The sequence below is a fragment of the Sorex araneus genome, chromosome X, assembly GCF_027595985.1.
Source record: "Sorex araneus isolate mSorAra2 chromosome X, mSorAra2.pri, whole genome shotgun sequence".
NCBI classification, from domain to species: Eukaryota; Metazoa; Chordata; class Mammalia; order Eulipotyphla; family Soricidae; genus Sorex; species Sorex araneus.
The window spans coordinates 248,960,605-248,985,893 of NC_073313.1; the positions used below are offsets into that span (position 1 = coordinate 248,960,605).

The 25,289-nt window shown below is 46.1% G+C and overlaps 1 protein-coding gene across 1 annotated transcript in view; it reads right to left on the reverse strand.

Annotated features, from left to right (window-relative positions):
* Window positions 1-25,289, reverse strand: part of MARCHF4 (membrane associated ring-CH-type finger 4) — a 121,045-nt gene that overhangs the window by 22,321 nt on the left and 73,435 nt on the right. Inside the window, exon 2 of the mRNA XM_004601341.2 lies at window positions 3,392-3,547. Within this exon, the coding sequence (XP_004601398.1) occupies window positions 3,392-3,547 (156 nt within the window). The remainder of the gene's footprint in view (window positions 1-3,391; window positions 3,548-25,289) is intronic.

A 25,289-nucleotide genomic window follows, 5' to 3' on the forward strand; every position in this document is an offset into this window, starting at 1 on the left:
AAATGATGGGCTTTCTTCTCTCTGCCAACAGGGAGGCCCATGATGGCCTACATGGAAACACTGGCTGACCAGGGGCCCTGAAGGAATGTAACCATCAGAAACTACCTCACTTGCTAGTAGAGATGTAGGGCATCCTCCTTTACATTTAATTATACAGATAGCATCCCACGACAGGTAAGTGAGTCTTCAAATTTTCCACTTATTCCCTCAGTCTAGAGTTACACAAAACAAAGGAATTTTCCAGAAGGCAGAGAGAGTCCTCTCCAACACAACAAATGCTTTTTCCATAGACTGTCTCCCTCTTCGGAGGGCTCCTGACTGGGCTTTTAGTTTCTACCAATGAGTCATAAATAATCCTCATGTTCTACTACTCCATACCTCAAGATTTCCAAACAGAGAAGTGAGAAAGAGTGCCTTGATACCCAAAGTCCTTTCCTACCTACCCCAAACTACCTGTTGAACGTATTCAGGAATTTGAATCACGAAGAAGGAATGATTTGGGAGTCCTTCAGACAGAGCCTCCCCAAGAGGGATGGGGTGCAAGAGAAGACAGAGAACAAGAGAGCCCTGAAGTCTCCCCATGAGGCTGGCAAAGGGTAAAAGTGCTCCTGCTGCACCAGGCTCGGCTCCCAGCAGCAGATATGGAAGCGTCTTTCTCAGAAAGAAGCAGATCTCAGTATCACTGGACAGATTTCCAGTTTCCAATGAGCTGGCTTCCAGGTCTGCAGTTCTGGAGTGGGCAGACAAGACAGAAGAGCCGGAGTTCTACCTGATACACAGAGGCGACCTGAAGAAGAGCTCAGGAGCCTCATTCCAAGGCCCCCCAGCAGAATATGATCTAAAAGTCAATAAATCATAAAAACTAAATTTTACCACTATCAGAAGTGGAAAAATGGAAACTTCTTGCTTCCTAAGTATTGTAAAGTTTAGATGAAATAGCTATTATTTGTGGGAAGGAGGGTTCCCACACCTGGCGGTGCTCAGGGGTTATTCCTGGCTCTGTAGTCAAGAATTACTCCAGGTAGTGCGCGGGGAACCATATGAGATCATATGAGATGCCGGAGATTGAACTCTGGTCAGCCATGTGTAAGGCAAGCACCCTACCTGCTGTACTATTCTTCCCAGCCCTGAAATCATGCAGTGATTGGTGCACTGAAGGGTTACCCATTCCCTCTATGTTCCAGCAAAAGATAGTTCTGTTTGTTAAACTGGGATTATTCTCAAATGCACTCAGAAACTCTGCCTATACATGACGGAGTAGAGAGTGATGACTTCAAACTCAGCACAGTGTATGAAACCTTTTGCCTCCTTAGTCAAATTGCTTACTCACTCTTTTTTCTTTCTTTTCCATCCTTCCTTCCTTCCTTCCTTCCTTCCTTCCTTCCTTCCTTCCTTCCTTCCTTCCTTCCTTCCCTTCCTTCCTTCCTCCTTCCTTCCTTCCTTCCTTCCTTCCTTCCTTCCTTCCTTCCTTCCTTCCTCCCTTCCTTCCTTCCTTCCTTCCTTCCTCTCTCTCTCTTTCTCTCCCTTTCTCTTTCTTTCTTTCTTTCTTTCTTTCTTTCTTTCTTTCTTTCTTTCTTTCTTTCTTTCTTTCCTTCCTTCCTTCCTTCCTTCCTTCCTTCCTTCCTTCCTTCCTTCCTTCCTTCTTTCTTTCTTTCTTTCTTTCTTTCTTTCTTTCTTTCTTTCTTTCTTTCTTTCTTTCTCTCTCTCTTCCTTCCTTCCTTCCTTCCTTCCTTCCTTCCTTCCTTCCTTCCTTCCTTCCTTCCTTCCTTCCTTCCTTCCTTCCTTCCTTCCTTCCTTCCTTCCTTTCTCTCTCATAGTTGAATGTGCCCTATGTAAAACTCCATAGTGTCTAAAACAAAATGCCTAGACATTGTGGCTGCCGCTTTGCAGCATCCCTTCTATAGATAGACCCCACCCCACCACCTTCACCAAACCACCCATTCCTGGTCCTTGCAGGATTATCTCCTTTCCCTCCACCTCAGATAGGAAGAGTTATGCAGCTGGACCATGCAGTTACAATTTTCACTGACACACTGGCTAATGGATCATGGAGGTTTAATTGATTAATTAATACACACAGTTTAACTGATACATTTGTGGAGACATTTGCAGAACCCTACTGCTCTTTCATATGCACCTTACAGGGAGAGCTATAGGATTTGGAGAATTTATGAGGTCATGCAGGACCTGCAAGCTTTTGAGGGGGATGATAGCCATCCAGAGGCAGTGGGGGGAGTGATACAAAGGCAGAAGAAACCCCCCATTCTGAGGAGTCCATCCCTGTTTGTTAGGTAGAATCCCTCCCCTCCGCCCAGCCCCGGTCTCTGACCTCTATAATAAGCTGTTCATACTTCCCACCCTTTTCTATCTTACTGCCCAATCTTCTTTTGTCTTCTCCAATTTACTCTGGTTCCTTGACACCAAAAAAATGTGGTCCCTGGATCAGTATCATCAGCTGTTAGAAATGCAGGATTTGCTTTTTGAGTCACACCCAACGATGCTCAGGGGTTACTCCTGGCTCTGCACTCAGGAACTACTCCTGGCAGTCCTCGGGGGACCATATGGGATGCTGGGAATCGAACCTGGGTCAGCCACATGCAAGATAAATGCCCTACCTGCCGTGCTATCACTCCAACCCCAGAAATGCAGGATTTGAGGTGAGGCTCCATGCCAGACTCATAAACTGAGTATATATATATATATATACATATACATATATATATATATATTTGCTTTTTGGGTCACACCCAGTGATGCTCAGGGGTTACTCCTGACTCTGCACTCAGGAATCACTCCTGGCGGTGCTTGGGGGACCATATGGGATGCCAGGGATTGAACCTGGGTTGGCTGCATGCAAGGCAAATGTGCTATCGCTCTGGCCCCAAACTGAGTATATATTTGACAAGATCTCAAATGGATCATACTCCCATTAAAGTTGGGGACGTTCCAGTGAGTCTCCTCTCTCTTTATCCTTTTCGTACCCTTAGCTTCATGTATCTTTTATTTTGTCCATGCTGTCTTCTATTTTTCCTTCTCTTTTCTTCCCTCTAACATGATTTCTCCCTCCCTCAGATCTCTCCTTTCTTCCCTTTTCTTTCTACTTTCATTCATCCATTATCCATCTACCCACCTACCCCTTTATAGACTAACTCACTTACTTTCTCTTCCATCGGACTCTCTACACTTACATCCTTCTCTACCCATTGCTCTCATTTTTTTTTTTGCCCCATCCCTTCCTTGCTTCCTACAAGGAAACATTCTTTTATCCTTTCCTTCCTGCATGCCGTCTGTTGTCTTGCCTTTCAGGAAGTCAGCAGTGGCCCCTTGGAAAGCCGACGGGGTAGGAAGACCCCTGTAGCCCAGCCTCCCCTGGGGACAGCCCCCACTGTACCTGCAGAGGATTCTTTGTGCTTATGGCGATGACGTGGTACTTGTAGTAGCAGAGTTCGCAGCTCCAGCAGCCCCTCTCGCTGATCCACTTGATGAGGCAGGGCTGGTGCGTGCACTTGACTGAGCCGTCACACCGGCACGGGCTCAGCAGCTCCCCCTGCAGGGAGAGACAGTGGTGAGTGCCGGAAACGGCCAGATGTGTGGATGAGATGGAGAGCTGCTGGCAGTCAGGCTGCCCCTACTAGAACCTTCTTTGGGAGCGCCAGAGCCCCCTAGAGGGAAAGATATGAAATCTACAAGTGCAGATGTCATTTCGACTATACTTTTTTGCCTCTCCGGAATATATTCCCAGGAGTGGTATTGCTGGGTCAAATGGAAGCTCAATTTCTAATTTTTTGAGAATCGTCCATACTGTTTTCCAAAAGAGCTGAACCAGTTGGCATTCCCACCAGCAGTGCAGGAGGGTCCCTTTCTCCCCCCCATCCACGCCAGCACCGGTTGCTTTTGTTCTTTTGGATATGTGTCAGTCTCTGTGGTGTGAGGTGGTATCTCATAGTATTGTATGACTGAAACACAAGCACGAAAATATGTAAATCTGTAACTGTACCCTCACGGTGATTCACTAACAAAAAAAATAATAATTTTTTAAAAAATCACCTTACTTTACCTTTAAATGCAAAACCAAACAAAAAAAGAGAAAGATATGAAATCTAATCTTCTACTGTAAGAATCAGACAATTTCAACTAACAGTTCTGTGTCCAGTCCCAGCTTCACTTGGTGCCGGCTGAGTCTAGGGTTTCTGTGAAAAAGTAAGTGCATCAATTTCTCCAGAAGTCCTCTGCCATACAGCAACGAGGCTTGATCCCGGGCATCACGTAGTCTGCAGAGCAATGCCGGGAGGAACCACCCTCCCAGATGTCTGTCCCCCCCAACACAAAAACAAAGAAACAAACAAGAACAACAACAAGCAATGGGAGTGTTAACCTCCATTGACTTTGCCAGGCAGGCAACACAGACATCAACTGTGAATTTGGGAGTTGGGGGACATGGAGGGAACTAGAGAGCCCAGCCCCCCGTGAAAGACACAGCCACCATCAGTTGCGGACAGCTGTAAGTGAGACCATTCTCGTGTAAAAATTCCCTCGATAGCCCAATACTAGTTAGGAGTACAGATTTTCTAACTGCATCAAGAGAGTCGCTTTGCCTGAGTTTGGCACTCTGCTTTTAAGCCTTTCACGCTCAGGCAGACAAGCATGAGGGCACACATGGCCCCTCTGGGAAGCAGTGACCAGGCCACTGCAGGTGAGGGCCAACCTCACTCCAGGGACCGGGGAGGTTTGGCCAAGTCCCCGTAGGTCTGGAAGTAGGAGACAAAGGCCTCGGTTCAGGTAGGTGGTTGCAGGACTTGCAGCCCCTGGCAAGAGTTGGGCTCAGTCTCCAGAGCACCTGTGACTATATGTCACATGATCTGCTCTGAGGCCTGCCTCGACTTCCTGCCTAGTCTGACCCCATGGTGCCCCATGAGCATCCCTAGGCCTCTCTCTCTCTGTCTCTTCTCCACATATGCTCCCTTTCTCCCTCCTTGCTCAGGGTCCTTCAGTCTTAACTTGCTAAATCCCATGCACTCAACTCCTCCATTGGCTTTCCTAGAGAGCAGTGCGACTGAGCGTCGACATTGTCCCCTGCCTGTGCTCCTTTCTAACCTGTGCCATGTCCCCTCCTTTCTTCCTCCCTAGACCCTCCCTTCCCCAACTCAGTCCTCCTACCTCCCTCTTACCAAAGGACCCAGGGGCTTACACACACACACACACACACACACACACACACACACACACACACATACACACACACACACACACACACACACACACAGAGCCCAGATTCAAGAATCACGTTGATTTGTTCAGAAGGCAGCCAACATGGCCACTTGGACCACAATTCTGTCAATTGGGGGATGTTGGCAACCAGAACACCACACTTTACCCCCAGCTTGGAGTAAGTAAGCACAAGCGTTCCTGACTAGTAAGTTACAAGATCCACTGGTAAATTTAATTAAGTGCTTTGCTGTAAACCAAAGATGTTTCCCTTGAAAGATGCTTGGAATTGAGCTCAGCTTCCTCTTGATGTCTATCCCACTGGGATCTAGCATTTCCTTTCATATCTGGTCTACCTGCAATGCTTCTTTCTACCATGGTTCCAGTGCCACCTCCTACAGGGAGTTGCCCCTGACTTCTTGGAAGCGGAACTCAGGACTTTGATCTGAGTGCCTTGTGTGGACAGCCTTCCAATGTGTTTCAGAGAGAGCAGTGTTTCTCAACCTTTTCCTACTACCATGGCCCCTTTATGACTGTATTTCCTTCCTGTGCATCCCTCCATCCTACCAGTCAGGCCCCTAGACTCAAGCCCTTTATGTGATTTCCACCTGTGGTCCCTTTCGTTGACAAGCCCTGAGCTAGGGCACTCAGTACTCCTGACAGGGATCTATGCCGGAGCCCTCTACCTGTAAGAAGAGCTCTGAAAAGCAAGGATGAAGGAACACTTATCTTTGTATCCCTCAAGTTGCCGAATCTGTTCCCAGAGGCCCTCAACAATCTTCGCGTTTGCAGGTGTAAATCACACAATGAAATCACTTGTACTTCCTTAAGGAATATGATGAGACTTCCCCCCGGTCCATGAGAATAGGAACCACACCCCATCTTGTTGGCCTTGGGACCCCAGCACCTTGTTCGGTGCCCGCACCCCCATGTCTACATGTGCCATGAATAAACTTCGTGGTAGAAGTGCTCGAGTACAGCATTCTCATGAAAATATCCCTGGTTCCCCAACTGGCTCTTCCATAGTGAGTGGTGCCTTCACCATGGCTCCTGGCACTTTCCCAGGACATCATCATCTCAGCCTCCATAGACAGTCTTCTTTGTCCCTGGGTCACTATAATGACCACCTCTTGCAAAGACGCTATCGCATCTCTCCCTGCAGCCACAGCATCCAATTCCGTGTCTGAAACAGTGAGACTTCCCTTGCAATGTGGTGAGTGGGATGTATACCCATTGGTTTGATGAGCGAATGGTTTTGTTCCTCCAGGAAGCAGCCAGCCTTGGGCTCCCGGAGGGCAGATATGGAGCCTGGAAGAGAGAAGAGGCAGCAGGAGATGCTTGCCTGCAGGGTACTCAGCACAGCCAGCAAGGCTTAAGGCTCTTGGCATTGAGGAACGGCTCTGTTTCCTGTTTCCAAGAAAGAAACAGGAGGAGCCGATGGATAGAGGTGCCCGGGGGAGGAGTCACAGCCCTCATTATTCATGGCCACATTTCCTAGGTTCATTAATTCTAACAGGATGAGCTGGGTTTGATTAATCGGGTTGTTAAGCAACCATGTCAAATTGCCGATCAGGTAAGAGACATGACTTCTGGTTCCCGGCAACGGTGCCTAGCGACTGTGAGGGTGAGGTTGCTCCTTCCCTCCACAGCCGCAGCCCCCAGGCATGTCAGGGGCTGCTAGAAGACTTCACCAATAGCAAGACCTGGACCTTCATTAGGGGCTCCGGTGGAAATGGGGTTCACTGGAGCCCCTGATCTTCAAATACTTAGCTGGACAAAGGATCTTCAAATCTGGACCAAGAGCCCGGAGGTCACAGATGAACAGCTCTTTTTTCAGTCCCCTTGGGTCTGAACAACCCCAAAGACAGAAATTGAATTGGTCTTGGGGGTCACCCATTATAGAAAGCTGTTTTAAATTGTCTTCTTCTCCTCCTTCTCCTTTCTCTTCCTCCTCTTCCTCTTCCTCCTATTCCTTTCCTTTCTCCTCCTCCTCCTTCTCCTCCTTTCCTTTCTCCTCCTCCTCCTTCTCCTCCTCCTTTCTCTTCCTCCTCTTTCTCTTCCTCCTATTCCTTTCCTTTCTCCTCCTCCTCCTTCTCCTCCTTTTCTTTCTCCTCCTCCTCCTCCTCCTTCTCCTTCCTCTTCCTCCTCTTCCTCTTCCTCCTATTCCTTTCCTTTCTCCTCCTCCTTCTTCTCCTTTCCTTTCTCCTCCTCTTCCTTCTCCTCCTCCTCCTTTCTCTCCCTCCTCTTCTTCTTCCTCTTATTCCTTTGCTTTCTCCTCCTCCTTCTCCTTTCCTTTCTCCTCCTCCTCCTCCTTCTCCTTTCTCTTCCTCCTCTTCTTCTTCCTCCTATTCCTTTCCTTTCTCTCCTCCTCCTCCCCCTCCTCCTTTCTCTTCCTCCTCTTCCTCTTCATCCTATTCCTTTCCTTTCTCTTCCTCCTCCTTTCTCCCCCTCCTCCTCCTCCTCCTCCTCCTCCTCCTCCTCCTCCTCCTCCTCCTCCTCCTCCTTTCCTTTCCTTTCCTTTCTCCTCCTCTTTCTCCTCTTCCTCCTCCTCCTCTTCCTCTTCATATTGTTTCTGGATCACACCCCACTGTGCTCAGAGTTCACTCCTGGCTCTGCACTCAGGAATCACTCCTAGTGAGCTTGGGAGACCAGATGGAGTGCTGGGAATTGGATTCAGGTTGGCCTCATGCCAGGCAAATGCCCTACCTGCTATACTATCTTTCCAGCGCCAGACAAGTTCTTTGTGATTAAAGAAGTGATTCAGACACTTCCTCCATGATCTGTTCAGAGCTTTGGGGCCCAGGGAACGTGCTGGGAATGACTAAGCCAAGAATAATCAGCTCCTCCCTAATGCCCCAGCAGGTGGGAGGAAGGACCAAGGATGGATTCTCCCCGCTGTTGATGACGCAGCAAACTGCAGCCACAAGATCCCAGTCGTTTCTCCATTCATAGATTTCTTTCTGTTTATTTGGGGTTTGCTCCATGGTTCTCCCCCTGCCCCCCCTACTCCCAATCTGAAATTTTAGAAAAATATAATATAGTGCAGAAATAAGCCACTTTAACTTTGGTATTCAGGTAAGTTTTGCATTTTATCCGTGTATTTTCACATCTGTTTAAGAAAGGGAGGTGTTACCTTTTTCTGTTTAGAGTTTCACCAACTTTAACTGGTTGGACCTGCACTCCATGAAGAATGAAAAAAACAAAAGTGGAAATGAGCCATCAGGCAGCTGGAGTCAGGTGAAACGCTGTGAAGATGTTCATTGTTAAAAGTAAAACTGGAAGAATGTGGAAACAGAGATGGCATTGCATCTTGGTAAGGGACCGGCATTGAAGAGAATGGGTAAAAGACCAGCTCAAGGTCACTCAGCCAGGCTAAATGATAGAAGGCAGTGTGTGTGTGTGTGTGTGTGTGTGTGTGTGTGTGTGTGTGCACGCGCACTAGGCACGAAAGTAGGAAATTGAGGAAGGGGTTCACAGAATCCCAGAAAGGGGGAGAAATCTGTGTGTGTCTGTCTATGTCTGTGTGTGCATGTTTGGGGGTCGGAGTTTGGGGCCACATTCAGTAGTACTCAGCAACTACTCCCAAATCAGTGCTCAAAGGGCACTCCTGGCAGTGTTGGGGGCGGGGCAGAAGGTGCTGGTGGTTGAACCCAGGTCTCTTTCTGACGCCAGACAGTTCTCATCACACCTCTTTGCTCAAGCCCTTTCTGCCACCTGAGCCCTGCTATGCTCCCACCCTGTGCTCCGTGGTCCTTCCTGAGACTCTCCATCTCTAGCTTCCATCCCTGGCCCAGCTCAGCCCCTCGGCCTAGTGGCCCAAACAGGCCAGCGTGCAGCCTTGCCTTTTCTTTCCATACCCACACCGAGTTAGGACCTTAGTCTTTAATTGTTTCCTCTGGAATCGCGCTGCTCCCCTGTAACCTGCAGAGAGCTAGACACGCTGGAGATGTACACTCAGAGGTACGCTTGCTGACCCGATGGACCCAGGGACGTGGGAGAGAATGAGCCCCTCTGGCTGGGATCCCGAGGCTCCACACTTTGGGCTGGCTGGACTATTCCAAGCTTGTCTGCAGAGCTCAGCAAACTCCCAAGGATCGAAGGAGTTCATTTACTTCTGAGGGCACCGGACTCTCCCTCCCTGATCTGTTCAGGGACCACCCTGAGAATGACCAAGGCGAGAATAAACCAGCTCCTCCCTAACACTCCAGCCCCCCTCCTCCACTCCAGGTCTCCGTGGTAAAGAGGGTCCCAGCATCGTCCTGGTTGTTGCTTTTGTTATTATTGTTTTTGGAGACAGACCCCTTAGTCTGAATCCCTTTCCACAGCATATCACTGGTGCAAACTTGGACAAGTTTCATAACCTCTCAGGGGTTCTATTTGTTTCTCTACGTCTTGAGTGTAGCTTCCTAGGATGGCTCTAAGGACAGAAAGAGATCAGGCAGGCTGCAAGCTGCATGCCTTGCCCGGCACCAGTAGGCCCTCCCGTGAAAGCTTTAGGGTTCCAAGTCATATTTCCATCTGACTTTAATTTCAGGACTTTTTTTTTGCAACAGTTCTATTTCACTCTCCAGCTATCATTCCCAAACAGGTCAACTAGGCACAAAAGTAGGTAACTGAGGAAGGGGTCCACAGAACCCCAGAAAGGGTTAGAAATCATTAAAAAAATAAAAACTGTCTATCAGATGCTTTTCTCCTGAGCTGGGGAAGTGATCCCAGACTTCTGTCTCAGGACTGTCCTCTGGATTTTTTTTTTTTTTTTTTTTTGCTTTTTGGATCACACCTGGTGATGCACAAGCGTTATTCCTGGCTCTGCACTCAGGAATTGTTCCTGGCGGTGCTCAGGGGACCATATAGGATGCTGGGAATCAAACCCAGGTCGGCCGTGTGCAAAGCAAATGCCCCTACCCGCTGTGCTATTGCTCCAGCCCGCTGTCCTCTGGATTTTTTATGGGGACGCTGCAAGCATTGGGAAGCCCAGCTCCCCAGGGATGACTGCAGGAAAGAGGGCTGGCCTCCTGGATAGATTATGGAGAAGCACGCCTGAGGCAGAGGAAAGCAAGATGCGATAGAGCCGAACTTGGCAGTGGTAGCATGGAGGCAGGTGAGAGGAAGGGCCAGGGATGGATTCTCCCCACTGATGATGACACAGCAAACTGCAGCCACAAGATCCTAGTTGTTTTTCCACTCATCGATTTCTTCCTGTTTATTGGGGGTTTGCCCCATGATTCTTCCCCCCCGCCTGCCACCCAGCCTGCAGGATGAAAAGACTTGTTTCTGGAGTCCTTAGGTTACCTGGTTGTCATGGCAGAGGCAGGTAAGTCAAGACTTTCCCCACCACCCACGCAGGCACCAGGCATGCCTGCCATCCAGCAGAAAGAAGCAAATATCATCTAGTCAAACAAAGACAGCTCCAGGGGGGCTGCAGCTTGCAGCTCTGTGACAGCGGAACAAAAGGAGCCCAGAGAGAGAGAGAGAGAGAGAGAGAGAGAGCTGAGGGCCAGAGTGATAGTATAGGGGTAAGACACCTGCTGTGCACATGACTGACCCAGGTTGGATCCCTAGGACCCCATATGGTCCCCTGAGTCTTTGCCAGGAATGACCCCTGAGCTCTGAGCCTAGAGTGAGCCCTGAGCACTGCTGGATGTGGCCCCAAAACAAAACAAAAAGCAGAGAAAGCCAGTGTGCAGTGTGGAAGCAACTGCTTTGCTGAGATGAATCCGTTGGTCTGAGAATGTGAACTCTTAAAGGAATATACATGACGATCTTTCAGTATCTGTATTGCAAACCATAATGTCCAAAATGAAAGAGAGACAGAGACAGAGAGAGACAGTGGAGAGAGGGATACAGAGAGAGTCAGAGAGAGAAGAGAAGTGTCAGCCATAGAGGCAGGAGGTGGGGGCATGGGGATTAGGGAACAGGAGGGAAACTGGGGACATTGGTGATGGGAAATGTACACTGGTGAAGGGATAGGTGTTGAAATGTTGTATGACTGAAACCCACTGTAGCACTGTAGCACTGTCATCCTGTTGTTCATCAATTTGCTCGAGCGGGCACCAGTAACATCTCCATTGTGAGACTTGTTGTTACTGTTTTTGGCATATCGAATACGCCACGGGGAGCTTGCCAGGCTCTGCCGTGCGGACGGGATACTCTTGGTAGCTTGCCGGGCTCTCCGAGAGGGACGAAGGAATCGAACCTGGGTCAGCTGCATGCAAGGCAAATGCCCTACCCACTGTGTTATTGCTCCAGTCCGACTGAAACTCAATTAATAATTTTTAAAAATTAATTAATTTTAAAATAAATTTTTAAAAATAGAAGAATTGTAATCCTACAGGCTGGGAATGTGGCTCAAGGAGTAAAACCCAGTGTGGCCCACACAACAACAACAAAAGAATTCTAATTCCAAGAGCTAGACCTACTAGGGTAAGAAACTTGCCTTGCATGTGGCTAACCCCAGTTTGAAACCCGGCACCTGAGCATCGCCAGGAGTGACCTGTGAGTGTAGAATGAGGAGTGTGACACACTAATTGGGTGTGGCTCAGAAACCAAAAGAAAAATTTCAAATAAATCTAATCTCTGACAAATATGGGTATAGCCAAGATCTTACAACCTGTATGATCCTGGGCCATCCATCTACTTGCATTCATTGAATGTTCATCTAATATGTTCCGCGTTCTGTTCTTGGTGACAGACCTACAGCAGTAAAGGGAGATAACTGAAATTCTCTAGCAGAGAGGAACAGACAATCGAAAAGATAGACAAGTCCATTTGAGCCCCTATGATGCTGTTATGTGCCATGGGGGAAAGGGAAATGATAATCCAGGGAGGATACAGGTTAAAATTCTAAATCAGGTGGCTATGGAAGGCTTTTTCCCAGTGGGAGCATTTTAAGAATGAGCTGAGGAAGGTCAAGGAATAGGCCAGGCAGATATTTGGATGGTCTATGGGCTCTGCTGAGCAGAGGAAATGGGTCCACAAGCCCTGAGAGAGGAGCATACCTGTCCCATTCAATGACCCAGAGAGGCTGGTGGGATTAGCGTGGAGGAAGGTGAGAGGGAGCCAGGGGGGTGAGGTTAGAAATGCTCTGGGTATCAAGAATGAAGGACTAAACAGGCAAAAATTGTGGCTCATTTTAAAGGCTTGGCATTTACAGTAAGTTGGGAAGTAGGGAGAGCATTTGGAGCAGAGGAAATTGATGTGATCTGATCAATTTAGCAGCATTTTTTTCTGATTGTTCCACTGAGACCTGATGAGAGAGAAGAAAGGGGGAGAGTACGGAGATAGGAACTGTGCCAATAATTCAAGTAAACCATGTCGGTGCTTTAGACTAGTGGAAGTTCTGAGCAATGGCCAATTTCTGGATATAGTTTGAAGCTATAAATATTAATATGTCAATGGATTGGATGGGCAGATGCTAAGGAAAAAAGTCAGTGGTCATGCTAATTTTGAGTAGAAAGTTATCTTCAACTCAGATAGGAGAAACTGAGGGAGAGGAAGGTAGCTGAAGGTAAATTGAGCACTGAGCTGTGGGCATATTAACTCTGAGATTCTGCTTAAATATCCAATAAAACAGGGTCTTTATTAAATAACAGTCTAAAGAGAGACCCAGGAGAATACGTAAATTCAAGGATCTTTGGCAATGAGGTTCAAAGCCACAAGCCTGAGTGAGGTCAGCAAGGAATGAACTTGGGTAGGGAAAGAGGAGAACCAGGGTTTCTCCCTGTAAGAAACCCAGATAGTAGAGTTTGGGGAGTGAGGAAAAGTTGGTAGGAGAGACTGAGAGGAGAAAGGGAGCAACATGATAAAAGAATATGATGCTCCAAAAAGTCAAAGAAGATGAACTGTTTTAAGGAAGGGGCACATTCAACCATGTCACGTGCACTGGGGAGATTGAATGAGAACAAAGAGTGACGTGTGGAGTTGGCGAGTTTTCCTTCAATTTCTTCTATTTCCTGGATGAAATATGAAGCATAGTCATGTGCTGAGAGTGAAGGAAGGAGGGAATATTGGGAGTCTGAGAACTGGGATAAAATAGTCATCCTGGAGAGCTTAAGAATTTTAACTTAAAAAATACAGTATGGTAACAGGCAGCCCAAGACCACATCCTGTGAATAAAATTGCTCATCTGAAAATGGGTGGGGGGGAAGGTCAAAAGATAATTATTTAGCACCAACCCAAGGCTTACGGTTTGATATCAGTATGTGTAGACTAATATAGAATGGGTTGTGATGGGGGTGGAGTCAATCTAAGTCCTCCTTCTTGCCTACTTTAAATGTTGATTAATGTCCTTTCTTCCTTCCCCCTGCATTTAACATTCTCTTCTTATTAATAATCCTAATGTGAAAAACAGTTCAGAGAACTAACAAAATGCAGGCACAGACATCATACCATCCACTACCTCAATAGCCATTTGAGGCTAATAATAGTCTCCCCTGTTTTACATATAACAATAGCCCCTCAGAGAGGTAATTAGATGCTCAGGAAGAAAGTAGTTAAGCTCTAAAATGGATTCTTCCCATCAGCACCCACGTGTGTGTACAAGCATCCATGGTCTCACTACACTCTCCAGTGTCACCTACATTTCAGCTCTTTTTCTACCCCAGCAACCTTGTCTCTTTCCCGTCCTACTAAGACATATAAACTGGCTCAAAAACACTCTCAATAAAAAAAGAAGACCTTTCTTCCTCTTCCCGTCTCCCTGGATCAGTATCATCAGCTGTTAGAAATGCAGGATTTGCTTTTTGAGTTACACCCAGCGATGCTCAGGGGTTACTCCTGGCTCATGTACTCAGGAATCACTCCTGGTGGTGCTCAGGGGACCATATGGGATGCTGGGAATCGAACCTGGGTTGGCTGCATGCAAGGCAAATGCCCTACCCACTGTACTATCGCTCCAGCCCCTGGGTATTGATTAATGGGGTGGAGGTGGTGGTGGGAACAGGAAGAGTTTAACTTCCCACTGATTCTTGTTTCACACTCTGACCATTGGGGGAAAAGAAACACTTGTTAAACCAAAATTGGAAGAACTTTGTAAGCCCTAGAATATATTAAACCTTTCTCTGGGATGTGGTTGTCTTAATTTTGTTGTTGTTTTGGTTTGGTTTTTGACCATACCCGGCAGTGGGCACAGCTAACTCCTGGCTCTGTGTTCAGGGAGAAATCCTGGTGGGGCTCGAGGACCATATGTGATTGCAAGGTTCCAACCCAGATTGGCTATAAGCAAGGTAAGTGTCCTACCTGTTGTACTATCTCTCCAGTCAAAATGTGGTCTATCTTAATAAGGAAAAGCTCAGGTACCTTGTAGATGCTCCATGGCGTCTACTTTATGGCCTGGAGCCTTAAAGTCAGAATTCCCCTTCCAGCTCCAAGTCATAATCTGTGTGTATCTGGGCTGCAGAGGAATGAGCACAGGAATAGAAAAGTTCATTTAGATTGTAGAGAGGAATTAGACAACATCAAAGGAAGTCAGGACTCCCCGTTGTTCATCAGACAATTATCTATGAGGCTGGATAATTGACTTAGTATGGAAAGTAAAGAACTGATTTTTACTACTCTGAGACTCTACATACCTGGGGAAACCAACAAACAATGAACTGATCATGAACACACCCTTTTTGTTGATCCATGAACAAATAACTTTGTCCATGATACTAATAAACTATTTGTGTAGTCATTATCTGGATCAGTTGGGGGGAAGAATTGGAGAAAGAGGTGGGGAAAAGGTAGCATAAATGAGGCCAGGGTAAAGAAGGAAAGAAAACTTAGAAGATTTCAAAGCATCTTATTTGCTGGACATCAGGTTATAATTTCTAACTTACACGGACTTGTGAAGGGTTAATGTATTTTGGTATAAGGATAAAGAAAAATGAACCATGGAACCAGAAGAATATTACAGAATAAGGCTTTGCTGGCACTGGTTATCCAAGTACTACCAAGATTGTTCCCTGAGCACAGCCAGGTGTGGCCCAATAACCAATAAAACAAAACACCCACACCCACACCCACACACACACACACACACACCCACACCCACACACACACACACACAGGGGAACAGCTTGTCATGAAGACCTAGTTATGACCAAAGCATAAGCTATAATGGAGAAACAAATAAGCAAAGGTGTAACTCCAGCTAACTGGAGGATAATAAAGCAAACCACCCACCTCCAATCTACGGCCTGATTGGCCAGATGAGCATCCAAGGTCCTCACAGCCCTAAATTCATTATTATACACAGACAAGCCATTCTGAATCCTCTGTACACCATGTCAGGCAGCGAATGGGTAGTTTCTTATTATCAGATCCTTTCTTTTCTCTCTGATATGCCCCACCCATAGTGTCCATCAAACTTCCTTTCCAGCCAGGCCAGGTCCACTTCTCTCATTTCCCCTCTCAGTGATCCAGTGGTCAGACCTTGGTATCTGAAGACTAACAGTGGCTCAACACTGGAATTTAAAGGAAATCATTTAAAATAAAAAAGAGGCACAACTTTACAGACTCACAATTAAATCTCAGAAGAGATGTAAGCCAAATTGCAAAAATTCACAGGCACACTGGTCTCTGGCAGAAAATTCTAAAATGCCCTTGGGAGGGGGTAGGCTGACTCTTCACCTGGTCGAAGCCCCAGCAGCTGCACCCATCCCCCACAGCTGCCATCATGCCAAGCCCAACTCCACTTCTTCATGACTAATCTCTGCAGAGACACCAAACTGCCAAAAATTCCAGGTACACCAGTTTCAGGTTGAGAACTATGGGGTTTTCTCGGAGTGGGGGTGAGTTATCTCCCCGGCTAGCCCCCTGTACTTCCAGAAGCCCTGGAAGCCACACCTATATCCACAACCATGTAATCTCATGGTCCAGTTACATATCCTGAAATTTCTGGGGAGCTCAGCCACATTTGCAGCCCTGCAGCACCTCCAAATTCTACAGTACTGACATCTCAGTCGAAACACACCAAATTAGATGAGAAAATAACATAGAAGCCAACTATGCTCAATAAACTATAACACAGCTGGCTCGACTAGTAACAACTCACTTAGTAAACCCTCAGACAAGGACCTAATGACCCCATGACAAGATATAATTTTTACAAAAAAAATTTTATTGTTGGGGCTGGAGCAATAGCACAGCGGGTAGGGTGTTTGCCTTGCACGCAGCTGACCCAGGTTCAATTCCCAGCATCCCATATGGTCCCCCGAGCACCGCCAGGAGTAATTCCTGAATGCATGAGCCAGGAGTCACCCCTGTGCATCGCCGGGTGTGACCCAAAAATCCAAAAAAAATTTTATTGACATAGTTGTAACAAGCAATATAAAATAAATTATTTTGTGCCTGCTAAGGGAACAGACTAGGGTGTGCGGGGTGATTGGAAAAGGAGGACAGTGGTGGAGGGAAGGTCACACTGGTGGCGGGATCGGGTGGGAATATTGAATGCCTATAACAACTGTCTTATGAACAACTTTGTAAACTACGGTGTGTAAGTAAAGGGAATCGTTTTTAAAAAAGAAATGGTTGCATGATAATTTGATTTGAAAGAGACAGAGCTATACTACTAAATCGGAAATAAAGAAGACTTAAGACTCTAATGAGCTGTAGTTATCTGTACTAAATACAATTAACCACATCATTTTTTCAACTCCTACTCTCGCGCCAGCAGGTTATCTCCGACACACATAAAGACAATTATACTGGACCTTCTTGTAGAAACATTTCAACTTTCCTGTTTATCAGTCACAAAGAAAAGAAACACAAAGGAAGAGACAAGGAAAATGAACACACAAACTCAAACCAAACCACACCAGGGTAGGGTATCCCACACCCCACCCTTCATTGTCATGGTAATTGTTTTATTCCTGCAGTGCTTTTCTCCCTATAATTTAACTGGTATAAGACAAATGTACCTATTTCCTCTAACTGCCTCTAAATTTACTCTACTGGTATTAGAAAGAAGAACTTAACCTCACAATAATTGAATTTAAATAACATCCAATTCCATAATGTCAAACATGATCTGCATAATAAACAAGCCAGGCTATACCAAGGCTGGCGGGAAGATGGAAAGTCATATTTTAGTGTATGTTCAGAATCCAATCAATATTTCTAATGACCAAAATGCGCAATATATTGTCTGTTGGTCTTTCTGTGTAACTCATCATTATCATCATCAGCAGCAGCAAAGAGCTAAAATGAAAGGCTAATCTTCCCTCAGTCCTCTGCCAGACTTAACAGGACTCTTCATTTTGATAAAGCTTCATTGGTCAGAATTGAGCTATTTGCATACGACAGCAGCGGGCTGAGCCTGTTTCCAAGGTTCCAGGCCAGCAGGCTAAAATCGCAGAGATTCCAGGTCATCTTGTCCTCTTTACATGCACACAAATTAGGCCAAGCCAATTGCAAGTTAAGAGACAAATGCTCAGCTCAATTGTTCCTTGAGTTCAGCCTTCCTTTGAGGAAGGGGGATCTCCCCCCCCCCCATATGAAAATCTCTGTGTTATTTAAAGGGGTTGTTGTAAAATAATACAAAATTAACTTTCAGTCACTGGTATATAGTATTCAGGGTGTTGAAGGGATACAGCAGATGTTATAAGTATAAATGAGCTAGGATGATGTGTTATATTTCACAAAAATTCTAAATCACAGCCCTCTTCGCTGGGAGGCTTTTGGTACGGTTGACTTCTACAAAACCAAAAAGTAGGGTTTTCCCGGGTGCCAGTTCCAGCTCTGCCACCATCTGGCAGGTGATCTTGAGTTTCAGCTGTCAGCACCCGATTCCTTAATTCTCCGTCGGTTGTATACAAGATACCCCAAGGGAATCTGTGGTAAATGGATACTCCAGGCTTTTCTCTAGAGAACCTGACTACGAGGGGATTCCTCTTCCTCTCTCTCTTTTTTTTTTTTTTTTTTGCTTTTTGGGTCACGCCCAGCGATGCACAGGGGTTACTCCTGGCTCTGCACTCAGGAATTAACCCTGGTGGTGCTCAGGGGACCATATGGGATGCTGGGAATCGAACCTGGGTCAGCCTGGGTCAGCCGCGTGCAAGGCAAGCGCCCTACCCGCTGTGCTACTGCTCCAGCCCCTCCTCTTCCTCTCTTGAATCAAGGGTGGCCCAGACTCTGCGATGCTCCGGACCCGACACTCTCTGGCAAGCCTTCTGGCTCCCTCATCACTCTAAGATTCTTATGTACACAAAGAACAAATGCCAATAGCTAAACTTCAGTGAGAACTTACTAGAAGCCAAGCCCCACATGCAATCATTTCACAGCTGGCTTCCAATCCTAGCTCTATCATTGACTCTGGGGGTGGCAGGTTGTTTTTAAGTTGTTCCCCAACTCTAAGTCCCAGCCTCCCCCACCTCCCACCCGCATCTTGACTCCTTTCCTGAGGCGTACTATCTTCTACTGCCTCCTCTCTCTTATTGAACACCTGGAGGCCAGGTGTTGCTCTAAACACTAGACAGGCATGAGGGTACAGCATGGTTCCTGGAACTGTGAATCCAGACTCATTTGAATCCTTGCTCTGCCACTTGTTTCCTGGGTGATGGTGCCAGGTGTGTTCAGAGGCAAGGTGGGACCACAGATAACGTGGTATGGTGGTAAGGTTTACACAGAAGGGATGTGGGGCCTGCTCTCCAGGTGCTCATAAGGATGAAATGAGAGAAAGCACAATGAGAAACATGCAGATGATGAGTCCTCACCAGAGAGCACAGCTTGGGGGGTCTCACGGGTTCCCACCCAGTGCCCCAGAACCCCCCTCCATGTGCTGAAGGGATGCAGCGGATACAGTGCTCTCTCTGCACTTTGTCATCTACCCAAGCTCCTCCCTTTACCACCTTGTAAATGAAGCTCATCAGTCTGAAACCTGTAAGTACTTAAGCTGCCAGGGAGCCTGGATAATGAGTGTAGGTAATAACAGCGTGATGAAGGCCAGGCGTCTCCAGGTGCTGCTGCTAACTGTTCTGTGATTTCCGGAGGAACAAAACAGATACCCCAGCTTCCATTCATCTGGTGGCCTCAGCATCTCCAAGGAACCATCCCTCCTCAAGCCTCCTTCCCACAAGTGCCTGAGTTTTCACCTTCTAGGAGCAGGAAAGAGGAATGGTCTTTGTCTTGAGCTGCAGCTAATTATTTGTTGTATGTTTGTTGGTTTCTTTGGTTTTGTTTGCTTTTTGTTTGGGGGCCATCACCTAGCGGTGCTCAGGTCTTATTCCTGATTTTTTTTTTGCTTTTTGGGTCACACCCAGTGATGCACAGGGGTGACTCCTGGCTCATGCACTCAGGAATTACTCCTGGCAGTGCTTGAGGGACCATATGGAATGCTGGGGATTGAATCCAGGTCGGCCGCATGCAAGGCAAATGCTCTACCTGCTGTACTATTGCCCCAGCCCTCTTATTTCTGATCTTGTGTTCAAGGATCACTCCTGTTGGAGCTTGGGGGAACCCTAAGAGGTGCCAGGGGCGGAAGCACAGTCCTCTATAAGTGCTTTACTTTCTGTACCATTGTACCAACCCCAAAGCTGTTTGTCACCATCTCTCTTCTTGCTCCCTCCGCCTGTCAGATAAAGCTGTATGTACATGTGCTGGAGGTCAACTGAGCACTGTGGGGTGACCTCTTCCTAAAGAGTCACAGACAACATTGCAATGGTTTTCAATTCTTGCTGGCCTGGGGCTTGCTTCTTTCTTCTTCACAAGCTTCTTCATATTCTATTCCAGGTAGCTGGGAAAACCTGAAGCCCAGAGAGAGCAGTGGTTTTCCAAGGTGGGTGCAGGTGGGGCCATCTGAAATAGGTGCAACATAAATCAGAGCCCGGAGAGGGTCCCACAGCTCTGTGGGACCGAGGCCTCTCCCCGGCTTGTACCCAGTTCAGAGTCTGCTGGAAACATACCACCATTCTCTTCACACTTCCCAAGGAAGCTTACTATTCCTGAAGTCTTGGCTCTTGCTCCCTGTCAGGAATAAGCTTGCTAAGTGGAATTTGAATTACTATGGCGTGTGAATAGACTCCGCTCTGTTGACTCGAAGCTTCTGATAATCTGCTCCAGGTGGTAGTAGCTTCTGTCATCTTGGCAATTTTTCTTTTCATTTGAAAGATCTCTCTATTTTTTACTTCTGGAGCCGAGAAGGAGGGTGGTCTTCAAAGGTTCTCCTCTGAATCCCCCAGCATCTGCTCAGTTTGCCTGCCCCCAACCTTGACAGATGGGGCTCTCCTATACAGAGATAGTGCTAAGGATGAGGACCCCCCTGGGGTCCGCACCCCCCTCCTCCCACCTACCAGTTTTCCCATTCATATCCTTTCATGAAAACTAGAGCAGGACAAGGTCAAAATTGACAGAGCAGACCAAATTTCTACACTCATGGCTGGGGAGAGGTGGGACATTCATGGACCAACAATATGTTTCTGCAAAGGATAGTGGCTATAGTCCCCTGTCTATTATTATCATTATAGTTATTATAATTAGTTTGCCTTCCCTTGTTTCTGTTGCAATGACCAGGGTTCACACATGTGCTTAGTGATGATGCTTGCTGGGTGAGGCTGCACTGCTGGCCACAGTGCTTGCTCACATTTAGCTGTGTTCTTCCCTGGGGTAACACACTGGGTACATGCCTTGTATGGCACACCAAAGATCACACACCTTTTGTAATGTAGCACTGTAGCACTGTCTCCTGTTGTTCATCGATTTGCTCAAGAAGGCACCAGTAACGTCTCCATTGTGAGACTTGTTCTTACTGTTTTTGGCATATCGAATACGCCATGGGTAGCTTGCCAGGCTCTGCCGTGCGGGCGTGATCCTCTTGGTAGCTTGCCGGGCTCTCCAAGAGGGATGGAGGAATTGGACCCAGGCCGGCCACATGCAAGGCAAACGCCCTACCCGCTGTGCTATCACTCCAGCCCCTTTTGTCATGTAAGGATCCTAAATAGAAAAGCTGTCAGGATCACATGTGAATAGCACTAAGGATCAAACTCCTAGCCTCACACTTGCCAGTAAGATGCTTTTCTCGCTGGCCCATCCCCGGGCCTCCGCTGCGTCCTTTTAGGAGCCATTCAATGCTTTGGCTAAGTACCAACAAAGGGCCTGGTGATGGGAAAATAAGAGCAACTACAACGTGGACTCTAGCATACAGATTCTTTGCATACTTTTTCAAAGCCGTACAGGTTCCCAGCCTTTGCCATGGATTTTCGGCCTGCATTTTACTTCGTCAGTGTGGTAGATGGGATATTCCTTTTTTCTTTTGCTTTTTACATCTTCTAGATGACAAAGGGGTTGAACGAGCAATCAAGACTGAATCAATCACTTTCTGGGATTTGGGGATCCTAGTCCATGCTCCCTCCCCCCTTTTATATGATTGTTTAAAGTTTTATTCATCTTCCCTTCAGCTATCTATCCCCAGTGAAAAGTTCTATTTTTAAGACCCATTTCCATGTCATGCATCATTCCAGCTACTATTTTTTTTTCTAGGCCTTCACCACCATTACATTTGTAAGGTTCATTTTCCTACTAATTCCAAGCCAACGAAAGACCACCTGTCCAGAGACTAATGGAGCAAAACCCATGCAGAATGTACATGAAAGTTTGTAGAAATTAAATATGTATAACTTAAACATATGTAGAAATTTACTTTAAATAAAAATTTTCTTATACCCATAGCCCCCTCACCATGCACACGTCATTTCCACCAAATCAGGAAAAATAACATGCAGCTTATTTAACAGTCTCAAGCTGACTGGTTCTGTTCATCTGATTTGGTTGATCTTGGCTGATTTTGCTTATGCATCGCTGAGTTGGGTGGAGGCTGAATAAACTAGGTCTGGAGGCAGCTCTGCTCACAAGTCTCATATCCAGTAGGATTTTCCAGGTTTCTGATGATAACGTAACAGTTTCCACCAGCAAGAGAGGACAAGTCCAGATGCATCAGCCCTTTTCAAGTCTCTGTTGACATCAGTTAATGTTCCTCTGGCCAAAGCAAGTCACGTGCCACACTAGAGTCCATATGAGCAGGTGTGGCTAAAAAAGAAGTGACTAAAAGGAATTCGCTGTTATAATCAAACTATCATGTTAGCTATGAACTTGGACAGTTTCCTCAACCTGCATATTCAAAAATGCGATTTTATAGGATTCCTTGCTATCATATATATAAAATGTCTGACACATAGTGAAAATTCCATATGTGTTCGTTTCCTTCTCTTTCCAATCATTTGGACTTTCTCCGTTTTCTTAAATACATTATCTCTATGCATTGCTTTCAATATTCAAAGCTGCAACATAGTAAACCAGGCTGACTGGCTTCTTATGAATGCCGAACTTTTAACCTATGCCTATGCCTCATAGAGTATACAGCCAATGCACGCTTCCAAAACTGGAATTTTGATATTAGTCACTTGCAATTCAGGGACTGCTCTCTCCTTTGTTCCTAAGAGACCATCTCTTAGCTCTCTGAGCCAGCTCTCCCACCAAAAGTGATACAGAGGGGGTGACCATGTTTGCACTGATTCGTGAATGGAATAGAAACAACAGGGATGGGACCATCCATTTTCTAATTTAAAGGTGGCCTTGTGGGTTAGATAAGTATCCTGGCCTCTCCTTGGCCAAGCAGGCTCCAGAAGAGACATTAATTGCAGTCAGTCTGTCCTGCTGGGGAGACCCAAGGCTGCCAGCTCTCTTGCTGGGAATGGAATAGAATTTTAATTGGCTGTGAAAGCATCATGGCAGGAGGTACAGATAGAGTTGGTCCTCTCCCCCTAGAGTAGGTGAGAGAAGCTTCAAGAGAAAGGTCCCTAGGAGGTTCATGGTGAGAAGATTGGCCACCTCCAGGGGACATCTTAGTGATAGCCTACAGTCCCCATTCTAGGGTTGGCCTCCAGGCAGGGTCAAGGTCCTCTCACACAGTGTTCTTATGACAGGGACACTGAGTCAATGGTGTGTCTCGCCCCCGTATTTCTCCCGACTTTGATGAGAGAAGCACTCCATAGTATGGCACTTGGAAAGCCCGGAATGTTTGTATGCCCTATCTCCAAGAGCTCTCCAGATGCTCAGTCCCCTGTGATTGTGTGTATTTCTGTGTCCATTTTCCTATTGATGTGGGCTGACAAGGCACAGCATTCCCACACTGATGCTTCAGGGTAATGCTCATGGGTTGTTTTTTTTTTCCACTTGGATTATTGTGATAATTAGTGGATAAAATGTGTTCTTGAAATGTGTGTATTTTTTCTGCCACGGGAATTCCTGGAACCCATATGTAACATAGGGTGACCTATGTAGGTCAGAGATGTGAGTATGAACACAAGACAATGTCAGCTTGTTAGCATAGACATGAACCTCAGGCACGAGTGAAGCCCCATAAAACCAGGTAAGCAGAACTTTTTGACTTCGGACTCTAGGCTCAACGAGACCCGGAAACAAGATCCTCTGTCTGCCTCCTCCAATCTCTGGCACCTTAGGGAGGGGGGTCAAAACCAGATGCCCCACCCTACCCAAGCCAGATAAATACCGCACCAGCCAACCCTCACTACTTCCACTACCCAGCCACCGCCATGCTCCAGGCTGCTCTCTGGACCACTTTGCGGCCGCGCGACACACCATAAAACACTTAATACCCATTTTCCACAATTCCCGCACCACATATGATAGGGTTTCAATATGGTGTGAACTATGGGAACACCTCTAAAGGTGATTGGAGGCCGCCCGAAAAGCCTCCATCCCTCTCAGAGTGCCCTCTCCGAGATGATATACACGTAGTGAATTAGTTAAACTCCTTGTACCTTAGTTTCCTCATCAATAAATTGAGAACAATATTAATTGTAAAATAGGACTGTTGGAAATGATAATAAGATGTAATAAGAATAACAAGATTCAATGATCTCAGACTAATACAGAGACCTGATAAATATGTTTTCATACTTACATCTAGAGACACAGAGGTGGGATTTGTCACTGACCTGCCCTTTCTGTCAACTTAGTGGCTTAATGATATTATTGGCAAAAAAGCAAAACAGAAAAAGAGTGTAAAATACACATGCAAAATCAATACTTTAGAAAACTCCTTTGTAACATGAAAGGTTGATAACAATTTTAAATTTCTCAAGAAAACACTATTAATACTTTAAAATATAGAGCAATGGACTATCATTTGTAACTGATGGACAGTTTTATTTTATTTTATACTTTGGTTTTTATTATTAAAAGTTTATCACAACTCGAGAGAGAAAAGATGCATTGGAGACCATTAAAATGGAATTTTATAATGTATAAAAATACAAAAATTGAACTTCTAAAACACTAAACAAAAACAAATCTATTCCATTCCATTCTCACCAAGCCTTTCTCCTATTCTAACTTCTATATTCTCATTGGAGAATAAGACCTCTTTCTGGTTTAAGCTCCAAATGGGAATGATAATAATCAGTATAAAAGAAGTGGCTATACACAGCATCCTCTCTGATATAATGAGAACGTCATCTCCTCAAAGAAAAGAAAACGGAAGCCCTTGACCTTTAGTAAAAAGAACATGAGGAAGAGGACATTAATTCACTCCTTTTAAAGACAAAACAGCCCTCTCACTATTAGACACAACCCTGCCCTCCCGACATCCCCCCAATCTAATCCCCAGCTCATACTTGTGTGTCCAAATTCCTGTTCCTAATATATCCCACCTCGGACCTGTAATGTTTAAGAAATACACAGAACAATCACTTAAGGAATTAATTGGTTACACAAATCAGCTCACACTTTTTTTTTATTGAATCACCATGTGGAAAGTTACAAAGCTTTCAGGCTTAAGTCTCAGTTACACGATACTCAAACACCCATCCCTTCACCAGTGCACATATTCCACCACCAAGAACCACAGTAAACATCCCCCTCGCCCCCCCAGCCCCCACCCCACCTGTGTAGCTGATAAATGATAGTGAGTTTTTTGTTGAAATATTGAATGTGATCAAAGTAAAGAGAAAGTAAAGTGAAATTTATCAGCTCACACTTTCAAGGGATGGTTTTTCTCATATCTCTGCATCTCTAATAGGTAAGTGAGGCTTAGTGGCATGATAGCCAGTTCTCTAGTGTCCATGGTGCTGATAAAGCATGCCTGGACC